The following is a 26,944-nucleotide window of genomic DNA, read 5'->3' as shown; positions in this document are numbered from 1 at the left end:
CAATCAGTGCAGAGCCTGACCTGGGGCTCAATACCACCCCCACAAACCTCAAGATCATGACTTGAGTCAGATGCTCAACTGACTGGGGTCACACAGGCACCCCTGCTACTTCATTTTTAAACCCAAGCTTCTCCACTAGTTCTAACACCTACAGGTTGATCTTATTATCTATGCTGTACATTCCTGAAAACATTGAAATCTTTGCTTTCCTACTTTTTAAAAAAATTTTTTTTTGAGAGAGAGCATACACATGAGTGGGGGGGGCAGAGCGCAAGGGGGACAGAGGATCTGAAGCGGGCTCTCTGCTGACAGTGGAGAGCCTGATGTGGGGCTCTCTCACAAACTGTGAGATATCCTGACCTGAAGTTGGACACTTAACCGACTGAGCCACATAGGTGCCCCTGCCTTCCTATTTTTAATCACAAGATGTAAACAGAACATGCAGATATATGCAAGCAGATTTATAATACGGGATTGATATTATGCATGTTTTGAGTGGTTAAACTAAGCACCTGAATGGCCCTCACATACAATAATCTGCTGTGTCAATACATGATGCTTAAAAGGCCTCCCCTTCCTTGTTCCTCTAGATTCAGAAGTCAGTTAAAACATCTTTTGAGCCTTTCACCTGTCTAGCAAAACTAATCAGTAAACTATCTTTCTACAAGATGAGGGCAGGTTTTAAGTTACACTGTTAAAGTTTGGGGAAGGGAAGAGAATTTAAAGGACAAAAAAAGGACTGGTTTTTTTTCTGACAGGCAACTTTTCAGTAGTGTGGCTCTGTATCCCCAATACTTTTAGCATCACTGACAAGCATATCTCCATTTTTTATTCAACTGCACACACTAGAATGGCAACCATCCTACTTCAGTTGAACAACCATGCCCCTGATTCTTAGGTGTTATGGAGAAGGAGAATCTAACCAAAGAGCCATCCTCCCAGTGCTCAAAAGTTTTTACAGACATGTAACAAGTATCTCAGATCCTAGATCAAATATATAAAATCCCTAGGAATTCATCACAAACATAAAAAAATATATTTACATAAGTTTATTAGGTTTTATTTTACATTTGAACCTGACCACTTAGAATTCTCCCAATCATTAATAATCTTTAAAAAGAAACTTCTCTTTACCCACAATAATCTTTTCACCTACTTCCAACATTTAAATATGTCTAAATCCTAGACAACGTATGCTCTGCCCCAACCAGTACTTTATCATTCTCTACCATCTTAAAGTTTACATTCACTCAAAACACACAGACCAAGCATTACCAACACTTTCCAGTAAATGCCAACATTTTAGTTTGGACCTATTCTCCATGATTCTGCCCAAGACTCACTTGTTACAGAGAAACAAGAGAAGATTACTCCTCAGGAATACAGGAGAATTTTAAGAGCAGAAGACCAGCTTTTTCTAATCATGTTTTCAAAGTTTTATATAATAAATATTACTTTTCCAATGGGAAAAAGGTTTGGGAAAAAACAATTAAGTAGAACACTAAGGATAGGAATAAGGAAGAAAGTTCTGAAAAATACACTAATACTGCCAATTGTCAAAGGCAAGCAGAAAGTGATGTCAGGGCTGGTGACACACTAACTCTGATTTAACCACTGTACCCAAGTTAGGCCAAAAGTTAATTACAACATAACTTTTACCTTTTCTCTGCCATATTACAGCCTCAATCTTTTCCTACTTTCATTTCCATGGTTCTATCACTTCAATTATGCTCTCTGCATTTCTTTTGGCCTTATTCACCTCTTTTGCATCATTTAAATTCAGTTTCTCTACAGTTTCTGCTTTCTGTTAATTTAAGCCCACATTTCTATACACTAAGTCAAACAGTAACACCAATTATACTTCCACAAAGGCTTGAATTGTTAAGTGATACGCTTGTTACTTACAGAGCTTTTATTAACCATTCAGTATAATAACTCTCCTGTTCCCTCTCGTACATTTTTCCTTCTCTAAAAGTCTTAATAATGGTAAACCGGTTACCTTTTTAACACTTTCTTCTTCCTCTTGGCGTTTCTCATAGTGTGAGAAGTCATCAAAAATCGAAGTGGTGTGCTTGTAGCTGGCTATGATTTTCAACACCTGCTTAGCCTTTTCCAGAGGCACTTCCTGAGTGTCCCTGGAGTTGGTCACTGGTTTATTCTCGTTGTTCTCTAGGCGAATGTGTCGCAGTTGGCTATTGGGAACGTCCTTCACAAAAATCCACCTGACGTCAAAACGACCCTTCCATTTGTCCTGGGACCACACACCTGCACATGTGTTGTAGTCCACAGCAGATTTCATTTCTGCAACGCCACAGAAGTGTCCACTGCCGTTGACACTGAAAAGTAAGTAAACGGGGCCTTTCCCGTTCATGGAGCGATAAGCAGCATCCAGTCTCTTGTTACCGTGCTCTGTGCTGCACCAGATATTATACTTAATGGAACGGTGGATATCGTCCTCAGAGTAGCTCTTAATGATGAAAACCCGGCCATGTTTCAGATTCCAGTCAAAATCCTTGGGGTTATAGTTATTAATAGACCGCAGCTTCTCCAACACTGGATGAGGTTCTGAAGGAGTAGATCCAGATCCGGCCTGAGACGGTCCTACTCCATTACCATCCACCCCATTATGACCGAACCCACTGCCACGGTTCCGAGGTGCTACCCAGCGGGTTGGCTGAGTTGCTTGTTGCTGGACTGAGAGCTGGGCAGGCTGAGGTGGAGGTGGGGGCAATGGCTGTGTCTGTTGCCCAACTGATGCCTGAGCCACTGGTGGGCTATTGTTAGCCTGCTGACCTACAGGCTGGGGAGACCCCTGGGTTGGCTGTTGACCTAAATTCTGAACCAAAGCCTGTGAGGGGGCTTTTGCCACAGGACCCTTGTTATCCCAAGTTCCAATATCCATGTTATGCTTTATGGGGGGTGGTGGAAGACTTGACCCTGCAATGCCATTCTTGGTCTTCAACTTAGGCTGCTGTTTCGCAGGCTTGCTAGCAATATCAGCCCAAGACGCTGGTTTTGGAGGAGCAATAGTAGCTGGAGGCAAACTATTGGAAGCCACGATGTTACCAGTAATGGACCCACTACCAACTGCAGAGCCTACAACTTTTGGAACATTGCTTGCAACTTCTGTGCTACCCAACTTCAGCGCTGCCATCCCTTGGTCTATAGTATTCATGCCAGGAGCCTTATTGAGGGTCTCACTGGCAAAAGCTGACTGTCCATCAATCATGGCTCCACCTAAGGAGCTAGGTGCATAAGCATAATTGCTACTATATCCAGAGCTTTGAGTAGACTGTCCCTGAGAACTGTTATTTCCCCAAGCTGAGAAGTCAATCCCACTGGGAAAGAAATTAAAACCATGTTGACCAAGAAATGGAGTGCTACCTAGGGCTCCTGGTTGTCCAAACATTGCATCTGGTAGGAAGTGAGGCTCTCCGTTGCTCAGCTGTCCATAAGAAGTTAGATAGGGCATGGCTGTATCACCCCCAGTAGACCAAGCAGCTTCACCCAATGAATAGGAGAAGCCAATGGAGGGACTGTAGTAACTGGGTAAGTAGGAATCTGACATGGCAGTATATGCATTATTCTGTGGAAGGAAAAAAACAAAACAAACAGGCAAATCACAACTAAACACAAAAATTAATAAAACAACAATCAAGACATTTCCTCTCCCAATTATTCATACAACTCAAATTCAACTAAAAAAGCAAATGACCACCTCAGGTGGTCTCTTTCCACAAACTTGCTGGAATTTTTACACTGTAAGAGATTTTGGTTTAACAAGTGAAATGTTTAAACACTTCAAGTTAAAGTGACATACAGTGATGTGGACCTTAACTTAAGCACTATCATTCAGTGAAGGGAAAACCCAGCATCTCATCAACAGTATTAATGACAGTATTAATAACAGTTCTACAGAACTGTTGAGATGATGCTTCTACTAAAAACCGTTATCTCTGGATTTCAGGAGTGGGAATTTTGACACATCAGGAGTGTTCCTAAGAGTTTTCTATCAAAACCATACAATAGATAAAACAACACAAAAAGAACTGGAAATTACAGGTTCTATCCAAAAATCTGTGTTGCCATTCCTCAACCATAATCCAAGGTTCATTACACCTAGTTTACATTGCCAGCCTCTTGGCAAACCATTTGGGAACATCAACAAATGCCACTATTTAATTATAACCTGGAAAGGAAACGTACAATGAATTCCAGAGTTTAAAACTAGAAAAAACCTTGCTACCTGTTGTACTTCACCTATAAAATTATTGGCTGTAAGCTCAAATGCACACCTAACTTTTCCATTAAAAACAGAATTCCAAAAACATGGTAAAGTTCGACTCTTTAAAAAAAAGAATTATCCTAAAGAATTTCCCAGAAATATAAACTTATATTCAACTAGTCTCCACACTGGAAGACAGATTACACTGTAAAAACATCATTCTTGATCTTACTTTAGTTTATGAACAGTATCTTAACTTTTCTATAAATGCTAGAATTCACAGACTAGTCCTGTGAGAAGCTGGAGATACAAAAAATTGGTCTCTGTAAATATAGATACAGCTCAATTCAAAACAGAGTACTTTACCCTAACTTGAAAATAACTCTAGTACAAGAGTACACTTACCTTGATGAGCACAGAGAAATTTATAATATTGTCGAACCACTGTATTATATACCTGATACTAATATAACACTGTATATGTTAACTACACTAGAATTAAAATAATAGCTCTGGTACATAAGAATCCATTAACTACTGAATAGAGAATTTTACTCTCAAGAGACTTGGATGACCATAACTATGTTAGGCCTTAAGTTTCTATTCCCAAAGCCAAAAGTACTTCTCCTAGCCAAACGTATCTCTTTAAAATTAAATGTTTCGACTAATGCGGCCTGATAAAATGGTGCTTTTCTCTGCCAAAATTTTCCTTAAAAAAAAAAAAGGAAAGGAAGCTAAGCCTTTTCACACATACCCTCAAGTTTAAGAGAAGTCTATTTTTCTCGAAGACAGTATTAAAATATAACAGACTCAAATCCATTATGAGTAAGAAATTCAGTCTATAACCAATGGATTAAGCCTGAAGGATTATTCCAACATTAAGGCGATGAATAATGGTTAAAAAGCAGATGAATTACTCTTGACGATTAACTACAAAGGACAAAGATTCTCAGGCTATCCATCTATTTAACTATGATTTCTATTCCCCTCCCCCCCAAAATTGTTTTAAGACATTTAAGCTTTAGCTTACTTGAGAAATAAAAAGCATGCACTTAATATCACAGGTTATGCCATTATATAGCTGAATGCCTACACCTGAACTGGCAGGTTCCTACATGTCCCTGAGCTCAAAAATCTGAACTACACATTATTTCACAAGAACTACCTAGAATTATGTTTCCAAATGCTCCCACTCTCCCTGTTATAATGATTATGTAAGGAAAACTACTTCAATAGCAGGAATTTATTAATAGTTCATTCCTCTACTTCCTTTCCCATTTTTCCTGATTAACTGGTTGATTTCTGAAAACTTTTCCCAATCCCTTGCGTAAGTGGTTTCTACACTCTCAATGCAGAAAATTTTACATAAGAGATCTAAAAGTTTTATGTAAGAATTAGGCCCAAATACGGGCATGCACCAATATTTCAAGTTACTCAAGACTTGTATCTATCGTACAGCATCTGTTAAATGCCCCATAAGCTTTTTCATCTTTTAGGGTATTTTAGATGGGTTACTGTCAGTTTTCCTTTTGGCTTATTAATCTGTGGATTTATAGACATTAGCTACAACCCAAAATACTAATTTAAAAGAACTGACAAATCAAAGCAGTTTCTATATGCACAAGTCTTGTCAATGTATGAACTTACATGGAGCTAGAAGACATAAAAACAGATTACATCTAAAACATCAGAAGACAGATAACATGTCAAAAACCTTAATCATTCTCGATCTTCATTTGTGTGTGCCGAAGTGTTTTATCTTCCTTTAACTCCATTTTAGAAATCCTACAGCTCCCATAAGCGAGAAACCAGCGGTGTACAAAGTTGATCTCTACAGATACATTTCAACTTGAAAAACGAATACCTAAGTCTAAAAGTTAGGATAATCTAAGAACCCACTAACTAGTGACCAGATGAAAGGGAAGAGACCAGTTCTGCAGCACTGAATAAAGTTCAGGTGATTTTACATTAGTTTTTCCCATCACATATGAATCCAGTTTTCCTAAAAGAAACAGGTTTTGGGGGTAAAAAGTCAGAATATTTAAACTGGAAAGTATTCTTCAGTTTTCGACTGTTACATTTTTGGTAAGGAGAACGACTAACAGTGCTGTCAGTATACCGTGAAGTGTTATCAGTCAGTCTCATCTCAGAATGTTTGCTGGCAACAGAAATGAGAATCTTAACACTGTCTGCAACATTTGTAATAACTCTTCTTACAACACATTGAGTGGTATTAAGAAAGCCAACCCCTGAAAATCATATTTACTGATAGGGCAGAGAAAGAATATGGTTTACTACACCCTTTGATCAGGCATGTAAATGGTTAACTACTCACGGGCCTTGCCTGTGGACTCAAGTAAGGTTCAAAATCATCATCATTTAATCCATCCTTTTGATGTACAGATCCATTTTGTACTAAAGGGAAAAAAATTCAAATAAATTACAGAAATGTCTTAGTCGTACCACCTACCTCCCAAATTAGTCAAATATATTCTAACCAGAGAAAAACCTTACTAAACAGAGCAAGTAAGTGTGAATTTCAAACGGATAAAGACGAGAGTGACTGCTGAGCAGCAATAATCAATGAAAATGTCTCCCTCCACCCAGAGCAAGTTGATCTAAAAAGGTCATTTTATTGGCTCCTCTAGATTTCAATTCCCTCCCGCTTCCCCTCCCCCACCACATGTGAGTACTTCCAGAGTGTGATCCACGAGGATGAAAAACAAAGGCCTTCTAAGACCTACAGGAAACTAAGGACCTGGGACATTTCAAAACCGAATCCACCCCCACCCTTAATGAATTACTCCTTGTTCACTGAGAAGCTGTTCGCCAGCTGCAAGAACACACCGAAAGGGTCAAATACTTAAGTGTGAGGCACCTGCGAACTAAGCGGCTGCCGAAAGGTCCTCTCCCTGGGGCGCCTCCCGGAGACCCCGCCCCCACTGCCCAGCGTCCCCCCCCACCCCCTACCCCCACCCCCCACCCCCCCCACCCCCACCCCCCAGCCCAGGGCTACCGGCAGAGCTGGGCTCACCTTTGTTTCCTTGACCTTTTGGTCTCTGCGGGCGAAGGAAACGTCGCCGAGCAGCAAGTCGTCCGAGGAAGAAATGGAAAAGAAAAGACAAATTAAAGCCGGGCCCGAGAAGGGAATAAAGGAGCAGGCCTGAGGGGAGGCGTCAAGAATGGTGGTGAGGGGGAGGCTGAAAATGGGAGGCGGGGAAAAGCGCAGGCCGGCGGGGCCCGCTGAGAGAAAGCGGGGGACGCGCCAGAAACAACGCGAGCAGACTAGGGCTTCAAGGAAGGGGAAGGAAACAAGGAAGAAAAGAGGCCTGCTGAGAAGAGGGAAGGCGGCGCGGCCGGTGGGCTCCGAGGCCCAGGGAGAAGCGGGAGAAGCGGGGAGTACGGGCTGAGGGCGAGGCGCTGGGTGCGGCCGGCCTGAGAGGCCCGAAACCCGGCCCGCGGGAGGCGCCGCCTCTGCTCGGCCCGACCGGGGGCGGCGGGCCCGGGCCTAGTCGGACTACCTCTCGCCTCACACAATGGCCGAGGCATGCGGGCCGGGCCTGTACCTGCTCCAAGAGGCTGCTGGCCGACATGGCTCTCGGATCCTCACGGGTGGCGACAGCTGTGGACTCTCGTCAGGGCGGCGGCGGCGGCGGATGAGCCCTGGCGGCGGGAGCAGGCGGCGCGGCGGCGGCTTTTGTCCCTGACACTCGGGGGCCTCGGCGGACGCAGCGGAGACACAGCGCGCGGCTCGGGCTCCGGCTCCGACTCGGCGACGCTCTAGCCCGAGAACTCAACGCCCGTCTCTATGCCTTTACGCGCGCGCCCGCCCCTCGCAGCCGAAATAAGAGCGCCGAGCGGCGGAGGCGAACGGCGCGCGCGGCGCGACGCTGACTCTCACATTCACTCACCCACGCGGAAGGGGCCCGGCGCGAAGCACCCCGGGAAGGAAGAGGCGGGGGTGCAGCGCCCCCTGGTGGTCTGGAGGAGCGGAAGCGGCGAGTGCGGCCTCCCCGCCCCCACCGCCTCAGGATTGGGGCCTTGTAGGAAGGTGGGGGCGGCCAGGGTCGTGCCGCGAGGTTTTGACTAACACCTGGATAGAGTAGTTTTTAGCTTGAGAAAACCCACAAAAGCCTGTTTTCTCAAAAAGCGACCCCCGGAGCGCCAGAGACCTCAAAATAAACCAGCCTCCCAGCTGCAAATAGCACCCCACCCCCATGTGGGAGGGAACCCTGCGAGGGGTCACAGCCCCCAGGGAAACTTAATGGGGGCCCTGCCCAGAGAAAGACACGCCGCCACCACTACCACCAGGGACCTGATTATCCTCCTCTGTTGGACTTCAAAAAGAGTGCCCAAAGACTAAAACATCCACAAAAAAAATCTGGTCCCCTGCAAAGGATATTTGGCATTGCAGAGATCATCTACATTGCTAGATCATCTAGCTCTTTTTTAGGGAAGTCATTGGCCCGCCAGGATACTCTGTTAAAGAGTGGCTTTATTTTCAGGAAAAGCAGACCTCACTCATCTACACAAAATTTTCCATGTATGTTCAACAAGTCCAGAGAATCTATAAAACTATGGACTTCCAAGAGAGAATGTCCTTACTCTGGGAAAGGAGGGAGATTAATTCTAACTGAATACCTGCTGTAGGTTAGGTATTGTTGATAGGTTCTTTAAAACATTTAAAAGCTAGCAGCAGCTTCAAAATAGTTGTCAGTCTGTTTTACAACTGGAGAAACAGAGAGGTTAAGTAATGTGCCCAAGGTCACAAAGCTATTAAATAATCATGTGTATCTGACACTAAGAGAAACACAATAGTGTACTTCCACCCTCAAAAGAAATCCTGTTTTCAGGAATCATAATCCAGAGGAGATCCAAAATATGGGCAAAGACATTTTTAATCAGCAGCAAACCTAATTCATGTAGGGATATTTGATCCTAGGGCACCCATCTCCTAATAGCTTTTGTTATTGCAAATAGTAGTAAACAGATAAATAATGCACTATTCCGTGTCAACTTGATACCATCCACTCTCTGGAAATAGGAGGCTTTGGTGGACTCAGTAGTAAAATAAATGATAACACAGCACCTTGGATTTTGCATTATAATTTTGCTCAAAGTGCTCAAAGCATTTTTTCTGCACATCATCACATTTATGGTTGGAATGAATAAGGCCAGGCATCAATATGTGATGGACTTCTGACAGAAACCATAAAATGTCAAGTCTCAGAGCATAGATCCCACCAAGGAAATAAGAGAAACCTAGTAATCCTTTTTTTTTTCTTTTTTAAGATAGTCAGCCAGTTAACCTCATAGCCCAGACTTTTGTATAAATTGTAAGCAGTTGCCTATACTTGAAAGCAGCACGATATGATCAATAGAGGATTGACCAAAAGTCACGTCCTGGGAAGGGGAGGCTTCATCACCAGATTTGCAATATTAGGTAAATTACTAGAACTTTCAGAGATTCCCTCATTTGATAAAGGGGATAATAACATCTACCTAACAGGTTTGTTGTGTGTGTTTAAAACACACACACACACACACACACACACACACACACAGAAGCAAATCTGGTACATTGAAGATTCCTTTCCTATAATCCGATTAAGGGATAATAGTGAAAATTCCCTCCTTCCAATGACTTTTGTGGTGCCTGAAATTTTTCTTACAGTAGTTCTCCCTTATCTGAGGTTTCACTTTCCACGGTTTCAGTTACCCACGGTCCACTGTGGTCCAGACCAGATGATTCTTTTGACATGTGTCAGAAGATCAATAATAGGCTAATGCTAGGTCACAATGCCTACATCTTTTACCTCACATCATCTCATCATGAAGGCATTTTATCATCTCACATCATCACAAGAAGCGTGAGTATATTGTAATAAGAATGGTGGGGGGGGGAGGGAGGTGCTACTTATTTATGACAAATATCCCACGTCCTTCATCCTCTCCAGTCAGAAATTCTTTGAAATGATGCTGTGGATCTTGGCCAGTCAGAGGATGGAGTCATCTGACTCACCCATCCTGCAAATGGCCCCACAGATAGCAAAGGTTTCAAACGGACCATTGAGGGGATGCCTGTGTGGCTCAGTTAAGCATCCAACTCGACCTCAGCTCAGGTCATGATTTCACAGTACGGGGGATCGAGCCCCACTTCAGTCTCTGTGCTGACAATGCAGAGTCTGCTTGGGATTCTCTCCCCCCCCCCCACTCTCTTCCCCACCCCTGCTTGCACTCGTGCACGCTCTCTCTCTCAAACTAAATAAATAAACTTAAAAAAAATAAACACACCATTGAACTTACCTGTCACCTTGTCAGTCTTGGCTATGTTCATCTGGATGGACCTGTGGTCCTTGGCACTGATGATGTGGTTGCTGGCAGAGCATTTCTGCTGCACATACAGGTCCATGAACTTGCCAGCATTGTTATACATGTCAAGGGCACCCTTGCTGCCACTGCCACAAGCACGAATGCAAAAAGCTACAATAAGATATTTTTTGGTTTTTGTTTTTTAAGTGTTTAGTTACTCGTTTTGAGTGGGGGAGGGGTGGAGAGAGAGGAAAAGAGAATCCCAAGCAGGGTTTGCACTCTCAGCACAGAGCCTGCCACAGGGCTTGATCTCGCAAACCATGAGATCATGACCTGAGGCAAAATCCAGAGTCAGACACTTAACTGACTGAGCCACCTAGGCACCTCCAGCTACAATAAGATATTCTTAAGAGACCACATCCACATAACTTTTATTACAGTATATTGTTACAATTGTTTTATTATTATCGTTAATCTCTTGTGCCTAATTTGTAAATTAAACTTTATCATAGGTATGTATATATAGAAAAAAAAACAGTATATATAGGGTTCAATACTATCTGCAGTTTCAGACACCCATAGGGAGGTCTTGGAACATATCCCCTGTGGATAAAAGGGGACTTCTGTAGTTCCTTTGGGGTTATTTTCTGTCCTCCAGGATTTCCCAGTTAAAATGCAAATATCCTTGAAAGAAAGGTAAACTCTAAACCTGGATTAGTTCACCAAATTGGCTATAACTGGCCCCTGAACAGAAGAGGGATAATTTAATCACTGGGAAAGGAAGAGGAAGTCTGGAGAGTGGGGTATCATCTTACAGGGACAGACCCTTCATGGTTTGAGAAAAGAATACTGTACTGGAAATGGATTTAGGTTCTAATTCCAGTTCTGCCATTGGGTGGAGGGGCAGGGGGAGAGGGAGAGAGAGAATCTTAAGCAGGCTCCCTGCCCTGCACAGAGCCCAGCGCAGGACTCAATCTAACAAACAATGAGCTGAAATCAAGAGTTGGATGCTTGGGGCACCTGGGTGTTTCAGTCGGTTAAGCCGGTCCGACTCAGTTGGTTAAGTCGGTCCGACTTCGGCTTAGGTCATGATCTCGCAGTTTATGAGTGTGAGCCCCGTGTCAGACTCTGTGCTGACGGCTCAGAGCCTGGAGCCTGCTTCGGATTCTGTGTCTCCTTCTCTCTCTGCCCCTCCCTCACTTGTGCTCTGTCTCTCTCTATCAAAAATAAATAAATGTAAAAAAAAATTTTTTTTAAAGAGTTGGATGCTTAACTGACTGAGCCACCCAGGCGCCCCTCAATCCCTCTTCTAGCAAGTATTTATTGAGGTCCAGACAATGTGCTGGAGAGAGAGTCTTAAGAGTTCACTTACCTCTGGAGCTTATACGTCAGGGGAGATGACAGGGAGCAAATAGTTATTCAGTTACAGTTGTGCAAAGTGCAATGAGAAGGCACAGATGGATCTAGCCTAGTCAAGGAGCTAAGGAACTTTTCCCTGAGCTCATAAGCTTCAGCTAAAACCTGAAGGGTGACCAGAAATTGACCACACAAGGAGGGAAGGGAAGTTGGGAACAGTATGTGCAAAGGCCCTATGTGGGGAAGGAGCTTAGCACTGGTGAGGAACTGAAAGAAGGCCAGCATGCCTGGCACATAACGAGAGCGAGGGAGGCACCAGATGAGACTGGAGAAAGGAGAAAAACAGGGACTTTAGTCATTAGCTGCAAATAATGATCAGTGTGAGTTTTGTGTTTTAAGAAGTTCCTTCTGGTTGCAGTGTGGAAAATAAACCTAGGGAGAAGAGAGTAAATTAGGAGTTAGAAGAAGATTGTAGTAAGTCTGGGCAAAAGATAATGGTCTAACATAGTGGCAATGAAGACAGAAATGGACTAAATGAACATTTTAGGAGGTAAAATGAGAGGTCTTGGTGATGGATTAGACTGGGGGAAGGGCACTAAAGGTGAAGGAGTTATCAAAGATGATACCTGATTTTATTTGAGTAGTTGGATGGATGAGGTGGCATTTTTTAAGCCTATTTATTTATTTTGACAGAGAGAGTGTGTGTGTGAGCAGGGGAGGGGCAGAGAGAGAGGGTGAGAATCTCAAGCAGGCTCCATGTGCAGTCAGTGCAGAGCCCAACTCGGGGTTTGATCCTACGAACCATGAGATCATGACCCAAGCTGAAATCAAGAGTCAGATGCTTAACCGACTAAGCCACCCAGGCACCCAGAGGTGGCATTTTTTAATGTGGGGACATTTGTGGGAGTGGAGAAAGATCATAAGTTTATCTTTGGACATAGTTTTCAGGAGAACATAAAACATCAGATAGAGATGTTCTGTAAACAAAGGGCAGAGGACATAGAGAAACATAGCTGGGAATACAAATCTTGGAATCTTTGGTGTAGAGATGTTAGTGGAAGTCAAAGGAATCCATGCAATTTCCTCAGAAGAGAGAGAGAGAATAGCAAATGGCCCAGTACCCTACCACAGAGACAGAAGGGGAGACGAGGAGAGTAAATCATTCCCTCACTTGGAATCTACTTCCAAGGCTATAAAATAAGGAAGTTGGATCAAAATAAATTCTAAGGTCCCTTCTGGTTCCACCACTTTAGATGTCTAGAAGGTAGAAACCTAAGCAATCCTTCCTCATATTTGAAATGAGGAGTGGGGATAAGACAGAAAAAAAAGTGAAAAAGAGGACAGATTGTACATACTCCAGAATTTTGCCATGGGCTGGGGCTGGGTCCTAGAGCTCTAGTTCTCAAAACTTTCTAGCCTTCAGGAGCAGTAGACCTCACTGCCCAAGTCACCCCCTTAGTAAGGCAGGAATAGAGAAATGTTTACACACAACTGACAGTGTAAGAGCTTATTTTTGAAGATTTCTGCTGGTTTTCTATAGTCTACTCAACGTGTACAAAGCTTGCTGCTCTCTGGCTCTGTGTATTTCTCACTGTGTACTTATGCCCCAGCCACACTGAACTTTTTCTCAAATAGACTTTTTTTTTTCCCTGGAACCCACAATTCTGCACATGCAGTTTTTTCTGCCTCAAATACCCTTGTCATCTCCCCTACCCAGCTTCTGTCTTTCAAGACCCTCATCAAATGATGCCTTATTTCTTCCCCCAAGGAGAAGCGTGCTCTATTCTTTGTTCACCCATAATATTAGTCATATTTCGGGGCGCCTGGGTGACTCAGTTGGTTAAGCGGCCGACTTCGGCTCAGGTCACGATCTCATGGTCCGTGAGTTCGAGCCCCGCGTCGGGCTCTGTGCTGACAGCTCAGAGCCTGGAGCCTGTTTCGGATTCTGTGTCTCCCTCTCTCTTTGCCCCTCCCCTGTTCATGCTCTGTCTCTCTGTCTCAAAAATAAATAAACGTTAAAAAAAATTAAAAAAAATTAGTCATATTTCCTTACTGTAACATTTTAGTGTATTAAAACTGCGTACTTCAAAATTTATTTTTCTTTTGGAAGTCTTGGATTCAGTTGAGACTCTAATGGGAATAATGAATTTTCTCCTTAGGAAAAAGTACATGCACCCAAATTTTTGCCAACAATCTCATTAAGCAGTCCCATCCCCAAGCCATCTATCCCATGGACCCCAGGTTAAGAGAACCAACTCCTAGCTTACATATTGTTTCTTCAATAAACCTATGACTTCTTATAGGACAAGGAGTATTGTTATTATTGATCTTTATATTCCAAAGCTAAGTAAATATTTGTTGAATTAATTTGTTATTTTCAAAATTCTCCCTAGTAATGTCAATCCCCATTTTATCAATAAAAGTCTGGTGGGACCAACATATGTTAAAAAGTGAAATGTGCAGGGGTGCCTGGCTGGCTCAGTCAGAAGAGCATATGACTCTTGATCTCTGGGTTGTGAGTTTGAGCCCCACATTGGGTGTAGAGATTACTAAAAAAAAATACTAATAAATAAACTTTAAAAATAAGTTAAATGTACAGACTTAACTAGCTCAATTGAATGTTAAAAGAAAGGCACTTTGGAAATCCCAAGGTAAGTGGATGATTGGCTTTGTTATGTGCAGGTGTGTGTTATGACTGGCTGGCTGGAAGCATGGAAAGAGCAATGTGAGAACGTGGCTAAAGGAAGAAAAGACCTGCAGCTGGGCCAGGTGGCCTTCGGACACTATTCACAGCTGTGTATATCCAAAGGAAGCTGTTAGAGACATCAAGGACAGAAAAGAACAAGCACCAAGAAAGAGCCAGCAGTAAAAACGCCTTGAAAATTCAATTCAGAGTCTAGAGGAAATTTTCACCAGTCCTCCAGGAAGAAAAGTAATGATCATGTGATGAGTTTTTCATAAAGCTAAATGTATTCAATGCAGAGGACTGTTCCTTATTCTGAGATTATTTCTCTTTTTGATGTAAAAATGCCCTTTCTTTTCAAATTATGCCAATAAGAGTTGGCCATTAACCTTTCTTTTTCTTTCTTTCTTTCTTTCTTTCTTTCTTTCTTTCTTTCTTTCTTTCTTTCTTTCTTTCTTTCTTTCTTTCCCTTCCTCCCTCCCTCCCTCCCTTCCTTCCTTCCTTCTTCTCTTTTTCTTTCTTTCTTTCTTTTTCTTTCTTTCTTTCTTTCTTTCTTTCTTTCTTTCTTTCTTTCTTTCTTTCTTTCTTTCTTTCTTTCTTTCTTTCTTTCTTTCTTTCTGTAATTCTAAGTTGAATTATGCTGAGTCAGTATACCTTTTGAAATGTTCGGCGGGGGGAGGGGGGCACCTGGGTGGCTCAGTCAGTTAAGCGTCCGACTTTAGCTCGTGATCTCACAGGTCACGATCTCACATTCTGTGGGTTCGAGCCCCACATCGTGCTCTGTGCTGACAGCTCAGAGCCTGGAGCCTGCTTCAGATTCTGTGTCTCCCTCTCTCTCCCTGCCCCTCCCCTGCTCATGCTCTGTCTCAAAAATAAAAATAACAACATTAAAAAAAAATAAAAAATAAAATGTGGAGACAAGGAGCGCTTGGGTGGCTCAATGGGTTAAGCATCTGACATCAGTTTAGGTCATGATCTCATGGTTCATGAGTCTGATCCCTGCATGGGGCTCTCTGCTATCGGTGCAGAACCTGCTTTGGATCCTCTGCCTCCCTCTCTCTGGTCCTCCCTCCCCTCAAAAAACAAATAAAAATATTTTTTAAAATTAAAAAAAAAGCATGTATTAAAAAATAAAATAAGGGGCACCTGGGTGGCTCATCCAGTTAAGTGTCAGACTTCAGCTCAGGTCACGATCTCACTATTTGCGATTTCGAGCCCTGCAATGGGCCCTGTGCGGACAGCATGGGGTCTGGAGCCTGCTTCAGATTCTGTGTCTCCCTCTCTTTCTGCCCCTCCCCTGCTCATACTCTGTATGTGTGTCTCTCTCTTTGAAAAATAAACATTAAAAAAATTTTTTTAATAAAAAATAAAATGTGGAAACAGAAAGGATATATTTTTTTAAGTTTTTTTATTTTATTAAATCCCTAAAATAAGGATTTTTTAAAGGGGCTCCTGGGTGGCTTGGTTGGTTAAACATCTGACTTTTGATATAGGCTCAGGTCACGATCTCAGGGTTTGTGAGTTTAAGCCCCACATCAGACTCTGTGCTGAGGGTGCAGAGCCTGCTTGGGATTCTCATTCTCCTCCCTCTTCCCCTCCCCTGCTCACTCTCTCTCTCTCTCTCTCTCTCAAAATAAATAAATAAACTTAAAAAAAATTTTTTAGGGGCGCCTGAGTGGCTCAGTCAGTTGAGTGTCCGACTTCGGCTCAGGTCATGATCTCGCAATCTGTGAGTTCGAGCCCCGCATCGGGCTCTGTGCTGACGGCTCAGAGCCTGGAGCCTGCTTCGGATTCTGTGTCTCCCTCTCTCTCTGACCCTCCCCTGCTCATGCTCTGTCTCTCTCTCTCTGTCAAAAATAAAACATTAAAAAAATTAAAAAAAAAAATCTTTATTTGGTAAAATGTAATGTCATGAACTCCAGGTTGGTTCCTAAGACTTTTTTCTCTCTCTCTTTTTAAGTTTATTTTGAGAGAGAGAGAGAGAGAGAGAATCCAAAGCAGGCTCCGCTCTCAGCAAAGAGCCCAATGCAGAGCTTGATCTTATGACCGTGAGATCATGACCTGAGCAGAAATCAAGAGTTAGTCGCTTAGCCAACTGAGCCATCCAGGCGCCCCATTTTTCCCCTCTTTTATTGATACATAAGACCTAAAAGTCTGAGTAGCAGTGTACCAGGGAACAGCTACAGTCTCAATCTGATAATCAGAGAGAAAAATGGAGGGCAAATGAGATTTCTGGAGATAATGCCAAGGGGAAATGAAGCCAGGGAGGGCTGGTTCAATTTTAAGTTTGTGCCAAGAAAAAATAATTAAACCAATGACAGTGTCTGAACTATTTGTGACAATGTTTCACAGATAAATCCTTCCTTGGTCCTTGGGCGAGAACTACAGAGAATTTAAACAAGGCAAGAATATGAGTCCAGTTTGCTCAGAAAGGCTAACCGGACTGTCTCAGTCAAAAGCAGTGTGAACCTAGCATTTCTATGGCATAAAAGTTCCATTTTGTTCCTGGACCAAGGGAATATTTGCTTTTTGCTCAGTTAGCAAAGGCTTTACAGTGCTATCGATGTTCTATGGAGTAGGGATCCTATGTAACAACTGGCACAAGGGGTTGGGCTCCACAGAGGAGGACCTTAACAAAGAAAGAAAGGAGTTCTAAGCAGGGACCCTGACACCGGCAACATCTCAAACAGGGCCATTAACAAAGTGATAAGTCAGAGGCACCTGGTTGGCTCAGTCAATAGAGTGTGCAACTACATCTTCAGGTCATGAGTTTGAGCCCCATATTGGGCATAGAGATTACACAGATACATAGAAATGTAAATGTGATAAGTCAGTACTTCCTGTGACTGACAGATGATCTGGGTTCTAAAATCCTTCATTAAGTGAACTTTCCCTCCCACCAGTACTTCCTCCCTGGAACTCTGGAGAGACGGCACAGGGGACTTGCTGCCTAGCACAGATCACAAAATCTTATCAGCTACCACTGCCCCAGATCTCTGCAATCCTAGCCAAGCTGCAGCCTGATCAAGACTCAGTCCTACAACTGAAAATTTTAACTTCGGTAGTAACTAAACATGTCTTCAAATAAAACACCATTATTATAAAATGATTCATTGAAGGGCTCCTTTTAGGTATTAAGTTCTGTAGGACATTTAAAGACTCTGTTTAATAAATTTCATGAGTTACAATGCTTCCAATGTATCTATTGTTTAGAGTAGAATGTAAATATGTTTCTTCATTGTAAAATGAAGTAAATAATGTTATCTACCACATAGGATTGTTGTGAGGACCAAATGGGTTAACAAATGTAAAGTGCTTAGAACAATGCTTGGTACATAGTTCCCCTTCAATGAGTATTGGCTATTTAGTATTCATGCATCAAATATCTATTCAGCTTCTACCACATGCCAGGCACTGTTCCAGGGACTGTAGAAACAGCAGTGAGTAAGAGACCGGAAAGATCCCCTGCTCTCACGGAGCTTCCATTCTAGTTTGGGGAGGGGAAAAAAAAAAAAGTATGTCAGATAAGTAAAATGGAGGAAAATAAAATAGGGTAAAGAAAACTAGAAAGCATAGTGCAGGGGAAGTTGCCATTTTTTAATAGGGTGGGTGGTCAAGGAAGTCCTCTCTGATAAGGTAACATGTGACCAGAGACTTAAAGGAAGTGAGGAAATAAGCTTTGCAATTATCTGGGGGAAGAGTGTCCTAAGAGATTACTGAATCAAAAAAACAGGCTACCAAATAAGAAAGTCTAGGTCCATAATAGGAACAGGGTCACATGGTGAAGAAACCATGCCCCACCAGAGACAGGAATCAGTTCCAGTCAAGTGTTGCTGTGAGGAAATATGGACCCAGTGTTGTCAGTTCTTCTGGGTTTTTTTTTTTATTATTATATTTTTTGTTTTTGTTTTTTAAAGAGGTGTATCTTGAATTTTGAATTTTACATGTGAACTGGCCTAATGTTTGAAAGACTATGTAGGCATAAATGCATATATATGTTCATCAAAACTCATGTACAAGAATGTTCAGAGGCATTATCTATAATACCCCCAAACTGGAAACTACCCAAGCACCCATCATTAGAATGGATCAGCTATGGCACAGTTAGTTTCTACAGAGCAGTGAGAAGGAACCAATTACAACTTCACACAACATCAAGGGTGAATCTTACAACATCATGCTGAGTGAGAAAACACCAGTCACAAAACAATTCAAAAACAGGTAAAACTGAGCTATGGTGTTGAGAGCTAGATGTTGGTTATCCTGGCTGGGTAAGATGCTGGTAACTTCTTTTTTTTTTTCCTTCTTGATTTAGTAGCTGATTTCATGGGTGTGTGTAGTTTAACCGTTTCAAATTGTACAGTCATTTGTGCACTTTCCTATATGCATTTATATTTCACAAAAAGTTAAAACAAAAATGTGGACCAAACAAAGTCTCAGGCTGAATCAGGGCTCTGGGCTTCCAGTCTGCTCTATAATACATAGATTTCTTTAAAGAAAACAGCAGAGAAAATTTTTAAAAAACAAACTTATACTTCAAAATGCAAGTAACCCTCTCTGTATGCTTTCTTTAGAAGCTCCTACAAAGCCCGTTAAGGAATTTGTCTTTCCTCTGGGTCATTACCCAGCTTCATGTTTATCCTTAGATGTGATTCAATACTATTGTTCATTTTTGTTCTCAAAACTAGAAAAATAAATCCATATATACCATATTATAAGCCATAACTATCAGTAAAGAATACAGAATTGGAAACCACAGATGCAAGAGGAGAACCCAGAGGCAATTTCAAAGCAGGCTGTAGTCTACTTTTAGGCTGAGAGGCTCGTAAAACATAACAGAAATTTCAAGTAGTTGTGAAGAGGCAGTAGGAATCATACTTGGCTGTAATAATCTATCCAGGAAACAGGCATGTCTTAGCCTGGACCATGAGCCATAGATACAGAATCAATTGGGTATAAAAGATAGGTTTTAGGGGCACCTGGCTGGCTGAGTGGGTGGAGCATGTGACTCCTGATGTTGAGGTTGTGGGTTCAAGACCCACGTTGGGTATAGAGATTACTAAGAAATAAAACCTTAAAAAAAAATAAACACAGGTTTTAGAATCTATGTGTTCTGGAGAACTTACCTATAGCCACTGCATAAGAACATCCCAAAGGTGCTTCAATTCAGGTGGCTGATTGAGTCAGGGAAGCTGTTTTAAGTAGAGAAGACCCAGACTATGATTGGTGTATACTGAGGTTTGGCTCTTGGAGGTACCTTGACAAAAACGATGGTCTCAAGTTGAATTACTGACATGGCAGAATTTAGGAACTAAATCACCTTTGGCTCCCAAAAGCAAGGGCCAGGGAAGTAGTAGTATGGGAATGGAAGTTAGAGGAAAATAGAACCTTCTAGAGGAAGTTAAATTGTATACATCAGGACTAAGAAAATTGTTCCGGGATTGGGAGGGAATCCTAGAAAGGTCTCAATTAGGGCTGCTGAAGAGAAATGCCAGGGGCAAAGAGTCCAAATCTAGCAGAATTGATTATCTCGGGTAACCACCTTCGTTGTTATTGTAATACATTACAAACTAGGTAAGAATTTCCCCAAGAGGTATCCTAGGGGTGAGGGAATCCGTAATCAACTATACTAGGGAAATTGTCTGAAAATGCAGGCTAGCCTAGCATCCGAATTTCTTCTCACAGAGGACTATTTCCTCAGGAGTATTGCCCAAAGTGAATCACAACCTCATGCCTATTTTCAGAATTCAGCCTTTTCTTTATCCTTTCCACCTCCTTAATAGTGCTAAAACCTGGACCAGTTATAATTCAGTGAACTGGTAATTCTGCACCTCATGCTTGATTATACTATCTTTATAATCAGATGTTACCAATACTAGTATTTCCCACCACACAGACTTACCATAGGCCTTTCATGAAATGGGATAAAATGCCACCACCACAGTGGCAGACCACCTGAACTGAGTATCAATTTCCAAGATAATTGTATTAACATTAGTCTTCCTTCCCTAATGTGGACAGAAGCGTGCAAGAAACTTCATGTGAAGTGGCTTTGAATCTTGATTATTCAAGTATATTGTCCATTTTTTTTACTTCAGAATAACTGGGAGTTGTTTTGTTTTGGGGGTGGGAATAGGGAAGGAGCCTAGCAATTGAAAGGAGAAGAATGAGGGAGGGACATAACTAAGGTATGACCGTTGTACAGTTGACTCCAAGGCCTTTGTGGAAACCACATGGCAGGAAGGTTTGGGACATTCACCTTCTACCAGCTAACCTCCAGTCCGGCACTGGATTCCTCTGATGGAAATTCTGAGAAGCTGACGCATGACTTGGCTTTTCCCAGTGGGATGCTCTCAGGAGACAGCCCATGCTGCTGATTCTGCCTAGCTCTGGAGGCAGAGGCAGCAGAAGACTAAGGATTTTTCCCCCTCTTGTATAAATAAGACCAACTACTTGAAATAGAGTACAAAAAAAGAAAAAAAACACCTAGCCAAAAATGGTCTCTGCTAAATTAGTTTAGGTATACACCTTCTCCAGGAAGTACTCCCATATTTGCTGACCCCTATCCCTAAGCTGGGTCAGGTCCCTGATCCTTTCTTCTCAGCTCCCAGCCAGTAGCTCTATCGCTGCACTTACCCCAATATGATGATGTTTCAGTAGCTCACTAGAAAAGGCTTAACTTTGTTGTGCCTCTCGTAGTCTGTCGAAACCTATGGGCTAATTTGCAGAACAATGTTTTTCAGTGCATGGAATAAAATACATAGGATTACAAAAGAAACCAATTAAATTGAAATATAGTTCTTAACTCCAGACAACCTCCGAAGTATGAAGTCCTTGAGTGCAGGAACTCTGTCTTCATCTCTGTACTGCCAGTGCCTAGCACAAAGCCTGGCACGTAGATGGTACTTATAAATGTTTATTTAATGAATGAACAGAAATATAGATGGCTACTGCCAAGTCAGCCTGAGGAATGATTCATTGCAACTGCTTGTGCACATACCAATGGCTTGCATATTTCTCACGCTGTCTGAGATCATTTAGACCAGGGCTCTGAGGAAACCCCCACACAACAGGTGCCACAGCAGCTAGCAATAATGACAGGCTATTGGAAGACCAGGAAAACAACAAAGCTTGTGTATTTCCACCAGCCGGAATATTCAGATAGTGCAAGTAAACAGGCTCTGTCTTTAGGAGGAAAAGATCTCTTGACTTTGGAAGCATGATGCTCACACTGCTTTAAAACACTACCAACAACAGCTGACAGAAGAAAGAAAGGAACCTGAGCTAGTGTGTGGGTGTTCTCCAGGGCTCCCCCTCTGTCCTGAATCAGACCTTGCATCTCTGGGAAAGAGAAAAGTGTCCCTAAAAAACGATAGGGGTGACATGTGCCTTCCTAGGGTCAAGTAGCAGTTTTAGGCTTAAACTGAAATTTTGGTTTTGTTTATGTACCATCAGAAAACCTAAAGAAGCAATAATAAAAGCCACTTCCCTCACTAAAGGGCCAAAGGTTTGTTCTAAGCTGATTGCTACATCTATTGAACATTTTGAAGAGAAAAGTAAAACCCCAGACAATTTTAAAGCTGAAAGCCACAATTATATGGGGTTAAGAAATCTCACCCTTAAGGCTTTTAAGATTGCCCTCCCAAGTTAGAGGGCTTCTTTAGCTATTAAAGCCACCTGAAAGACGGCAGAATGCAGTCTTCACTTGCTTGACAACAAGGTTTCCAACATCTGTTGGAAGAAACATGGCTTCAAGTGGGTGCCCTCTTAAAAAAAAAAAAAAAAAAAGGAAACTATAAGCCAAAGTTTTGCTTTTAATTAAAAAAACAAAAACAAAAACAAAAAAACCTCCCACTCCTAAGGTGTGTGCTTTCTTTTTGACCTCTTTTTCCTTTAAATTGTCTGCAGTTTCCCTATATTTTATCTAGTGCAGTAAACAATGCAATCAAAGAAATAAAAACCAGGGTCCACTCTTGCCCCAAACACTGAAAATGGTCAAAGAGCAGGAATCACAGCACAGAAAATGGCCCAGCTCTAAACATACAAACAACATAAAAAAAAAATAATAATAACAACACCCCCCAAAGATATTATTATTGACATTCCTGGTACATTTCCTATAATATAATGTTGCAGACAATGCTTCTTTCCCAGGGAGTCCAGCTCGCTCAGGAGGAGACATCTACTTGTTGCCTCAGGATAGGCTGGGGCTGTTGAGTCTTCTCTGCCAAGCCTAAGGTGTTTTTTTTTTTTTGTTTTTTGTTTTTTTTTTTAAGAGCTCAATATCTCACAGAAACATCTGTGGTATAAATGAATCTAAAGGAGGATGAAGGCAGGCAGACACCTGTCACTGTTCTCCAAATCAGCCAAAAAGCTGAAGAGCGTGGGATCCAGGAGACAGATGCCATTAACAGTTGAGGGATGGAAGGGAGAACAAGAGGAAGCACCAAATGAGTGGCTGCTTTTGGTTCCAAAGCCAAAAAAGGGCCCCACCAAAAAGGGCAGCTGGTCTGGATGAGGAACTACCCTGCACCCGGAGTCATGCAATAAAAACTATGGCCTTGGAGCCCCACCTCCATGACAGCCACAGTCCAGGAACCAGAGAAATTTACACCACATCACATAGTTTGCAAATGAATGGATTGATCCTAGTTTAGGGGGGTTAAGTGCTTTGACAAAATTGGGGAAGGAGGGGAAAGTGAGCTTGAAACCCAGATTTCTATTTCTGCAAAGTCACAGGCCCCAGGCCCCTGATGCCACTTGCTCCACGGAGATGTACCCTTCCACTTATTACTGGCCTCTCCTCAAAATGGCACCCATGGTAGTAACCCCTTAGAGATATCAAAAGGCATCAGTTGCACTTCTGGAAGTAAGATAATTTCCTTGCCCCATCCTGACCAAAGCACTTCCCTTTTCAAGCTGCTGCTGGTATGCCACCTTCCCCTCCCAGCACAGTTCAACTTGCTGTTGTTTCAGAGTTTTGCACTAGCCTCTGAGGGCCCTTTCCAGGATACAAAATAAAGTATCCTCTGCATCCACGTGCAGGTGGGTTGCCTTCCAGTGTCAGATCTGCGTCCCAGAGTTTGGCCAATGCATCTTTACAAAAATAAAACCGCACGTGTACACAGACAGACTAGCCTGGAAAGGGCTTTCCGGACAGGGTTTCTGGTTGTCTTGATGCCTCCCCTAAAAGAACTAACTTTCTTTGCGTAAAAGGATTTAGACATTGAGTGACCTACTCTCAACTTCCGGAAGGACAGCTTGTTTTTGTCCGTTTTTCAATGAGGGGGAGGGAGGGACCCAACATTTTCAGTTAGAACAATGAGATTTTGTTTTAAAAAAAGGATCCTATGTGGAAATGAGTGGGACAATGATAAAAATAAACAAATAATTAAAATTCCAAACCAAAGCATATCTCCTGGCCCTGAGATCCCCAGTTAATCCTCTAAGACCACAATCTCCACATTGTGGACTTGATGCTGGTGGTCTTCCATCTCAGCCACAACTTTCTCCTCAGTCCTCAGCTCTGTCTCCAAAATAACTGCTTTGCCCTCAGTATCCTCAGCCTCTGGGTCTGGGGCTGGGTCAATCTCAATGATGGTCTGCCCATCTTCCGAGGTGCTTTCAACAGCCTGGATTGCCGAGGTCAAGCCGGACTCCATGGCCACCAGCTCCACGGGGCTCACCATGGTGGTCATGTTGCCCAGGGTACTCCCATCCTGCATGGCAGTGGAGCTTAGCAGTGCTAAGCTAGATGAAGGATGGATGGTCACTGTGTCTGGTGAGCTGCTCTTGGCAGAGGAGACCACTGTGGCATAGCGGAAGAGCTGAGGGCCAGAAGGCAGTGTGTGAACAGTCACAGGACTGGAGCCCTGGCTGAGGGTGGCCACTGGAATATTGCCCATGGAAAATGACTGGCCCACTGGGGTGATGGTGATGGGTGAGATGACTGTGAACTGAGGCTGCTGGACCGGAGGAGAAGGGCTCAGGACTGTGGTCGAAGCTGGCCGCTGGAGCCGGGGCCTTTTTGGAGGCTTAGGAGTGCTCACAGGCATCAGTACCACATTTTGAACGGTCTGGGATTTCAGCCTGTGATCCTGAGCTTGCTTCTTCTGCTCTTCCAACTGGCGTTCCAACTCTGTGGAAAAAAAGACAGACTTTGTATGGAGAGAAGTATAGTCTTGGAGAGAGTAAACGGAGTCAGGAAACCTGAGGTCTTGTTCTGGTTTTGCCACTGTGTAGCTTCATTGTTCTCAAAAGAAGAAACCAAACTGGATGATTTAAAAAATCCTTGCAGCCATTGCATTTCATTGCTTGATTATAGGCAGGGCAACGATTCAGAATCTTTCTCGGGCTGTGATCCTACTATAGCTCAACCCTAGAAGCACCTGTGGCATTTTGTCACCTGTCACCAAAATGCAAAACAAGCCTCCAGTTGATTTTACAGCTTATAGATACCCACCTTGGGTCTACAGGTGAAAATAAGGAGTATCTGCACAATCCCTTTGGAACTAACATGGGCCTACAGAGGAGCTACAATGGCTGCTCCCCCCCACCCAAAAAACAAAACAAAACAAAACAAAACAAAACAAATGATTCCTAAACTGTTTTTCAAGACAGGATCATCTTTCTGGTAATCTTAGTCTACCAATGGTCTTAGTCTACCATTAGCACCCAGAGAAGTATACAGAAAGTTACAGAAGTCTCTAGGAATTACAGAACTAAAAGAGGTCTTAGAGTTTATTTTTTTAATGTTTATTTGAGAGAGAGAGAGAGAGAGAGAGAGAGAGAGAAAGCGGGCGATGGGGCACAGAGAGAGACAGGGACAGAGGATCAGAAATGGGCTCTGTGCTGACAGCAGTGAGTCCAATACAGGGCTTGAACTCATGAGCCATGAAATCATGACCTGAGCTTAAGTTGGACACTTAATCAACTGAGCCAACCAGGCACCCCTTTAACACATTAATTTTAACAGGGATCCATAGGGGTAAAGTGACTTAAGGTCTCAGAACTTGGGCCAAGGCAAAAGTCTTCTGATGACCAACCACAGAAGTGGTGGGTGTGATTTCCCACCACAATATGTCTATCATTATCCCTCTCCCAATGTACAATCCAACCTGGTGACCACTGGTGAGTCTGGTTCTATACCAGAACTTCCTCTATTGCTTAGTACCTGAGAAGCATTCAACAAATAATCAGTTACAACTGTAGGGCACTTTGTTCCCTTTGGAACACCAAGAGCAAGTTAATTCCTTGCTTGGAATAAAAGGAGTAAGTAGGAATCAAGAACATTCAAAAAATTTTAAATACTGCCTTATAAGTTACAAAATACTGCATTTTTTCCATTGTCAGTAGTAAGCAAAGAAATGTGAACCTCAAGAAGATAACAACTACATCTATAATTTTTTAAAAAGTTAAATCAGAGAATATTTTAAGTAACAGCATCCAATGTTTGTGTGCTCAAAATGGTGACATAAGTTGGTATAATCTTGGAAATTTGGCAACAGGTCACAAAAATGCATAAAAAAAATTTTAATACCATTTAAAAAAATTTTTTTAATGTTTATTTTTGAGAGAGAGAGAGACAGGGCACGAGTGGGGGAGGGGCAGAGAGAGAGGGAAATACAGACTCCGAAGCAGGCTCCAGGCTCTGAGCTGTCAGCACAGAGCCCGACACGGGGCTCAAACTCACAGACCATGAGATCATGACCTGAGCCCAAGTTGGACACTTAGCTGACTGACCCACCCAGGTGCCCGATTTTTTTTTAACTTTTTTTTTAATGTTTATTTATTTTTGAGAGAGAGAGAGAGTTAATACCATTTAACCTGAAGCTTAGTCCTGGGAAGTAGTTAAAAAAAATTTTTTTTTAATTTTTTTAATGTTTATTTATTTTTGAGAGAGAGAGAGACAGAGTGTGAGCAGGGGGAGGGGCAGACAGACAGGGAGACACAGAATATGAAGCAGGCTCCAGGCTCTGAACTGTCAGCACAGAGCCCGACATGGGGCTCGAACCCAAGAACCGTGAGATCATGACCTGAGCCGAAGTCGGAAGCTTAACCGACTGAGCCACCCAGGTGCCCCTAAAAAAATTTTTTTTATGTTTATTCATTTTTGAGAGGTGGGGGAGGGGCAGAGAGAAAGGGAGACACAGAATCCAAAGCAGGTTCCAGGCTCCAGGCTGCCAGCACAGAGCTGGAACCCATGAACCATGAGATCATGACCTGAGTCAAAGTCAGTCGCTTAACCAAGCCACACAGGCGCCCCAATCCTGGGAAGTGGTTTAAAAGAGCATAAAAAAGAGGCACCTGGGTGGCTCAGTCCATTAAGCGTCCAAATCTTGATTTCGGATTAGGTGATGATCTCATGG

General features: G+C 42.7%; 2 protein-coding genes across 11 annotated transcripts in view; both read right to left on the bottom strand.

The window, feature by feature from the left end:
• Positions 1-8,147, bottom strand: part of YTHDF2 (YTH N6-methyladenosine RNA binding protein F2) — a 33,566-nt gene extending 25,419 nt beyond the window's left edge. Inside the window, exons 1-4 of one of the 2 annotated variants that reach the window (XM_027059887.2) lie at positions 7,792-8,147; positions 7,260-7,284; positions 6,570-6,640; positions 2,000-3,586 (exon numbers count right to left, since the gene is read on the bottom strand). In XM_027059887.2, the coding sequence (XP_026915688.1) occupies positions 2,000-3,586; positions 6,570-6,640; positions 7,260-7,284; positions 7,792-7,818 (1,710 nt within the window). In that variant the 5' untranslated portion in view covers positions 7,819-8,147. Of the gene's footprint in view, positions 1-1,999; positions 3,587-6,560; positions 6,641-7,259; positions 7,285-7,791 lie in introns of both variants that reach the window. The other variant, XM_027059886.2, reaches the window with a different exon arrangement.
• Positions 8,148-21,696: 13,549 nt separating this feature from the next.
• Positions 21,697-26,944, bottom strand: part of GMEB1 (glucocorticoid modulatory element binding protein 1) — a 36,291-nt gene continuing 31,043 nt past the window's right edge. For all 9 annotated transcript variants that reach the window (XM_027059890.2, XM_053210094.1, XM_027059889.2 and 6 more), the window contains one exon: positions 21,697-24,714. In XM_027059890.2, the coding sequence (XP_026915691.1) occupies positions 24,014-24,714 (701 nt within the window). In that variant the 3' untranslated portion in view covers positions 21,697-24,013. The remainder of the gene's footprint in view (positions 24,715-26,944) is intronic.

Source organism: Acinonyx jubatus, chromosome C1 (genome assembly GCF_027475565.1).
Source record: "Acinonyx jubatus isolate Ajub_Pintada_27869175 chromosome C1, VMU_Ajub_asm_v1.0, whole genome shotgun sequence".
NCBI classification, from domain to species: Eukaryota; Metazoa; Chordata; class Mammalia; order Carnivora; family Felidae; genus Acinonyx; species Acinonyx jubatus.
The sequence above is the reverse complement of the archived record's forward strand: the minus strand, read 5'-3'. Positions and strand labels throughout refer to the sequence as shown.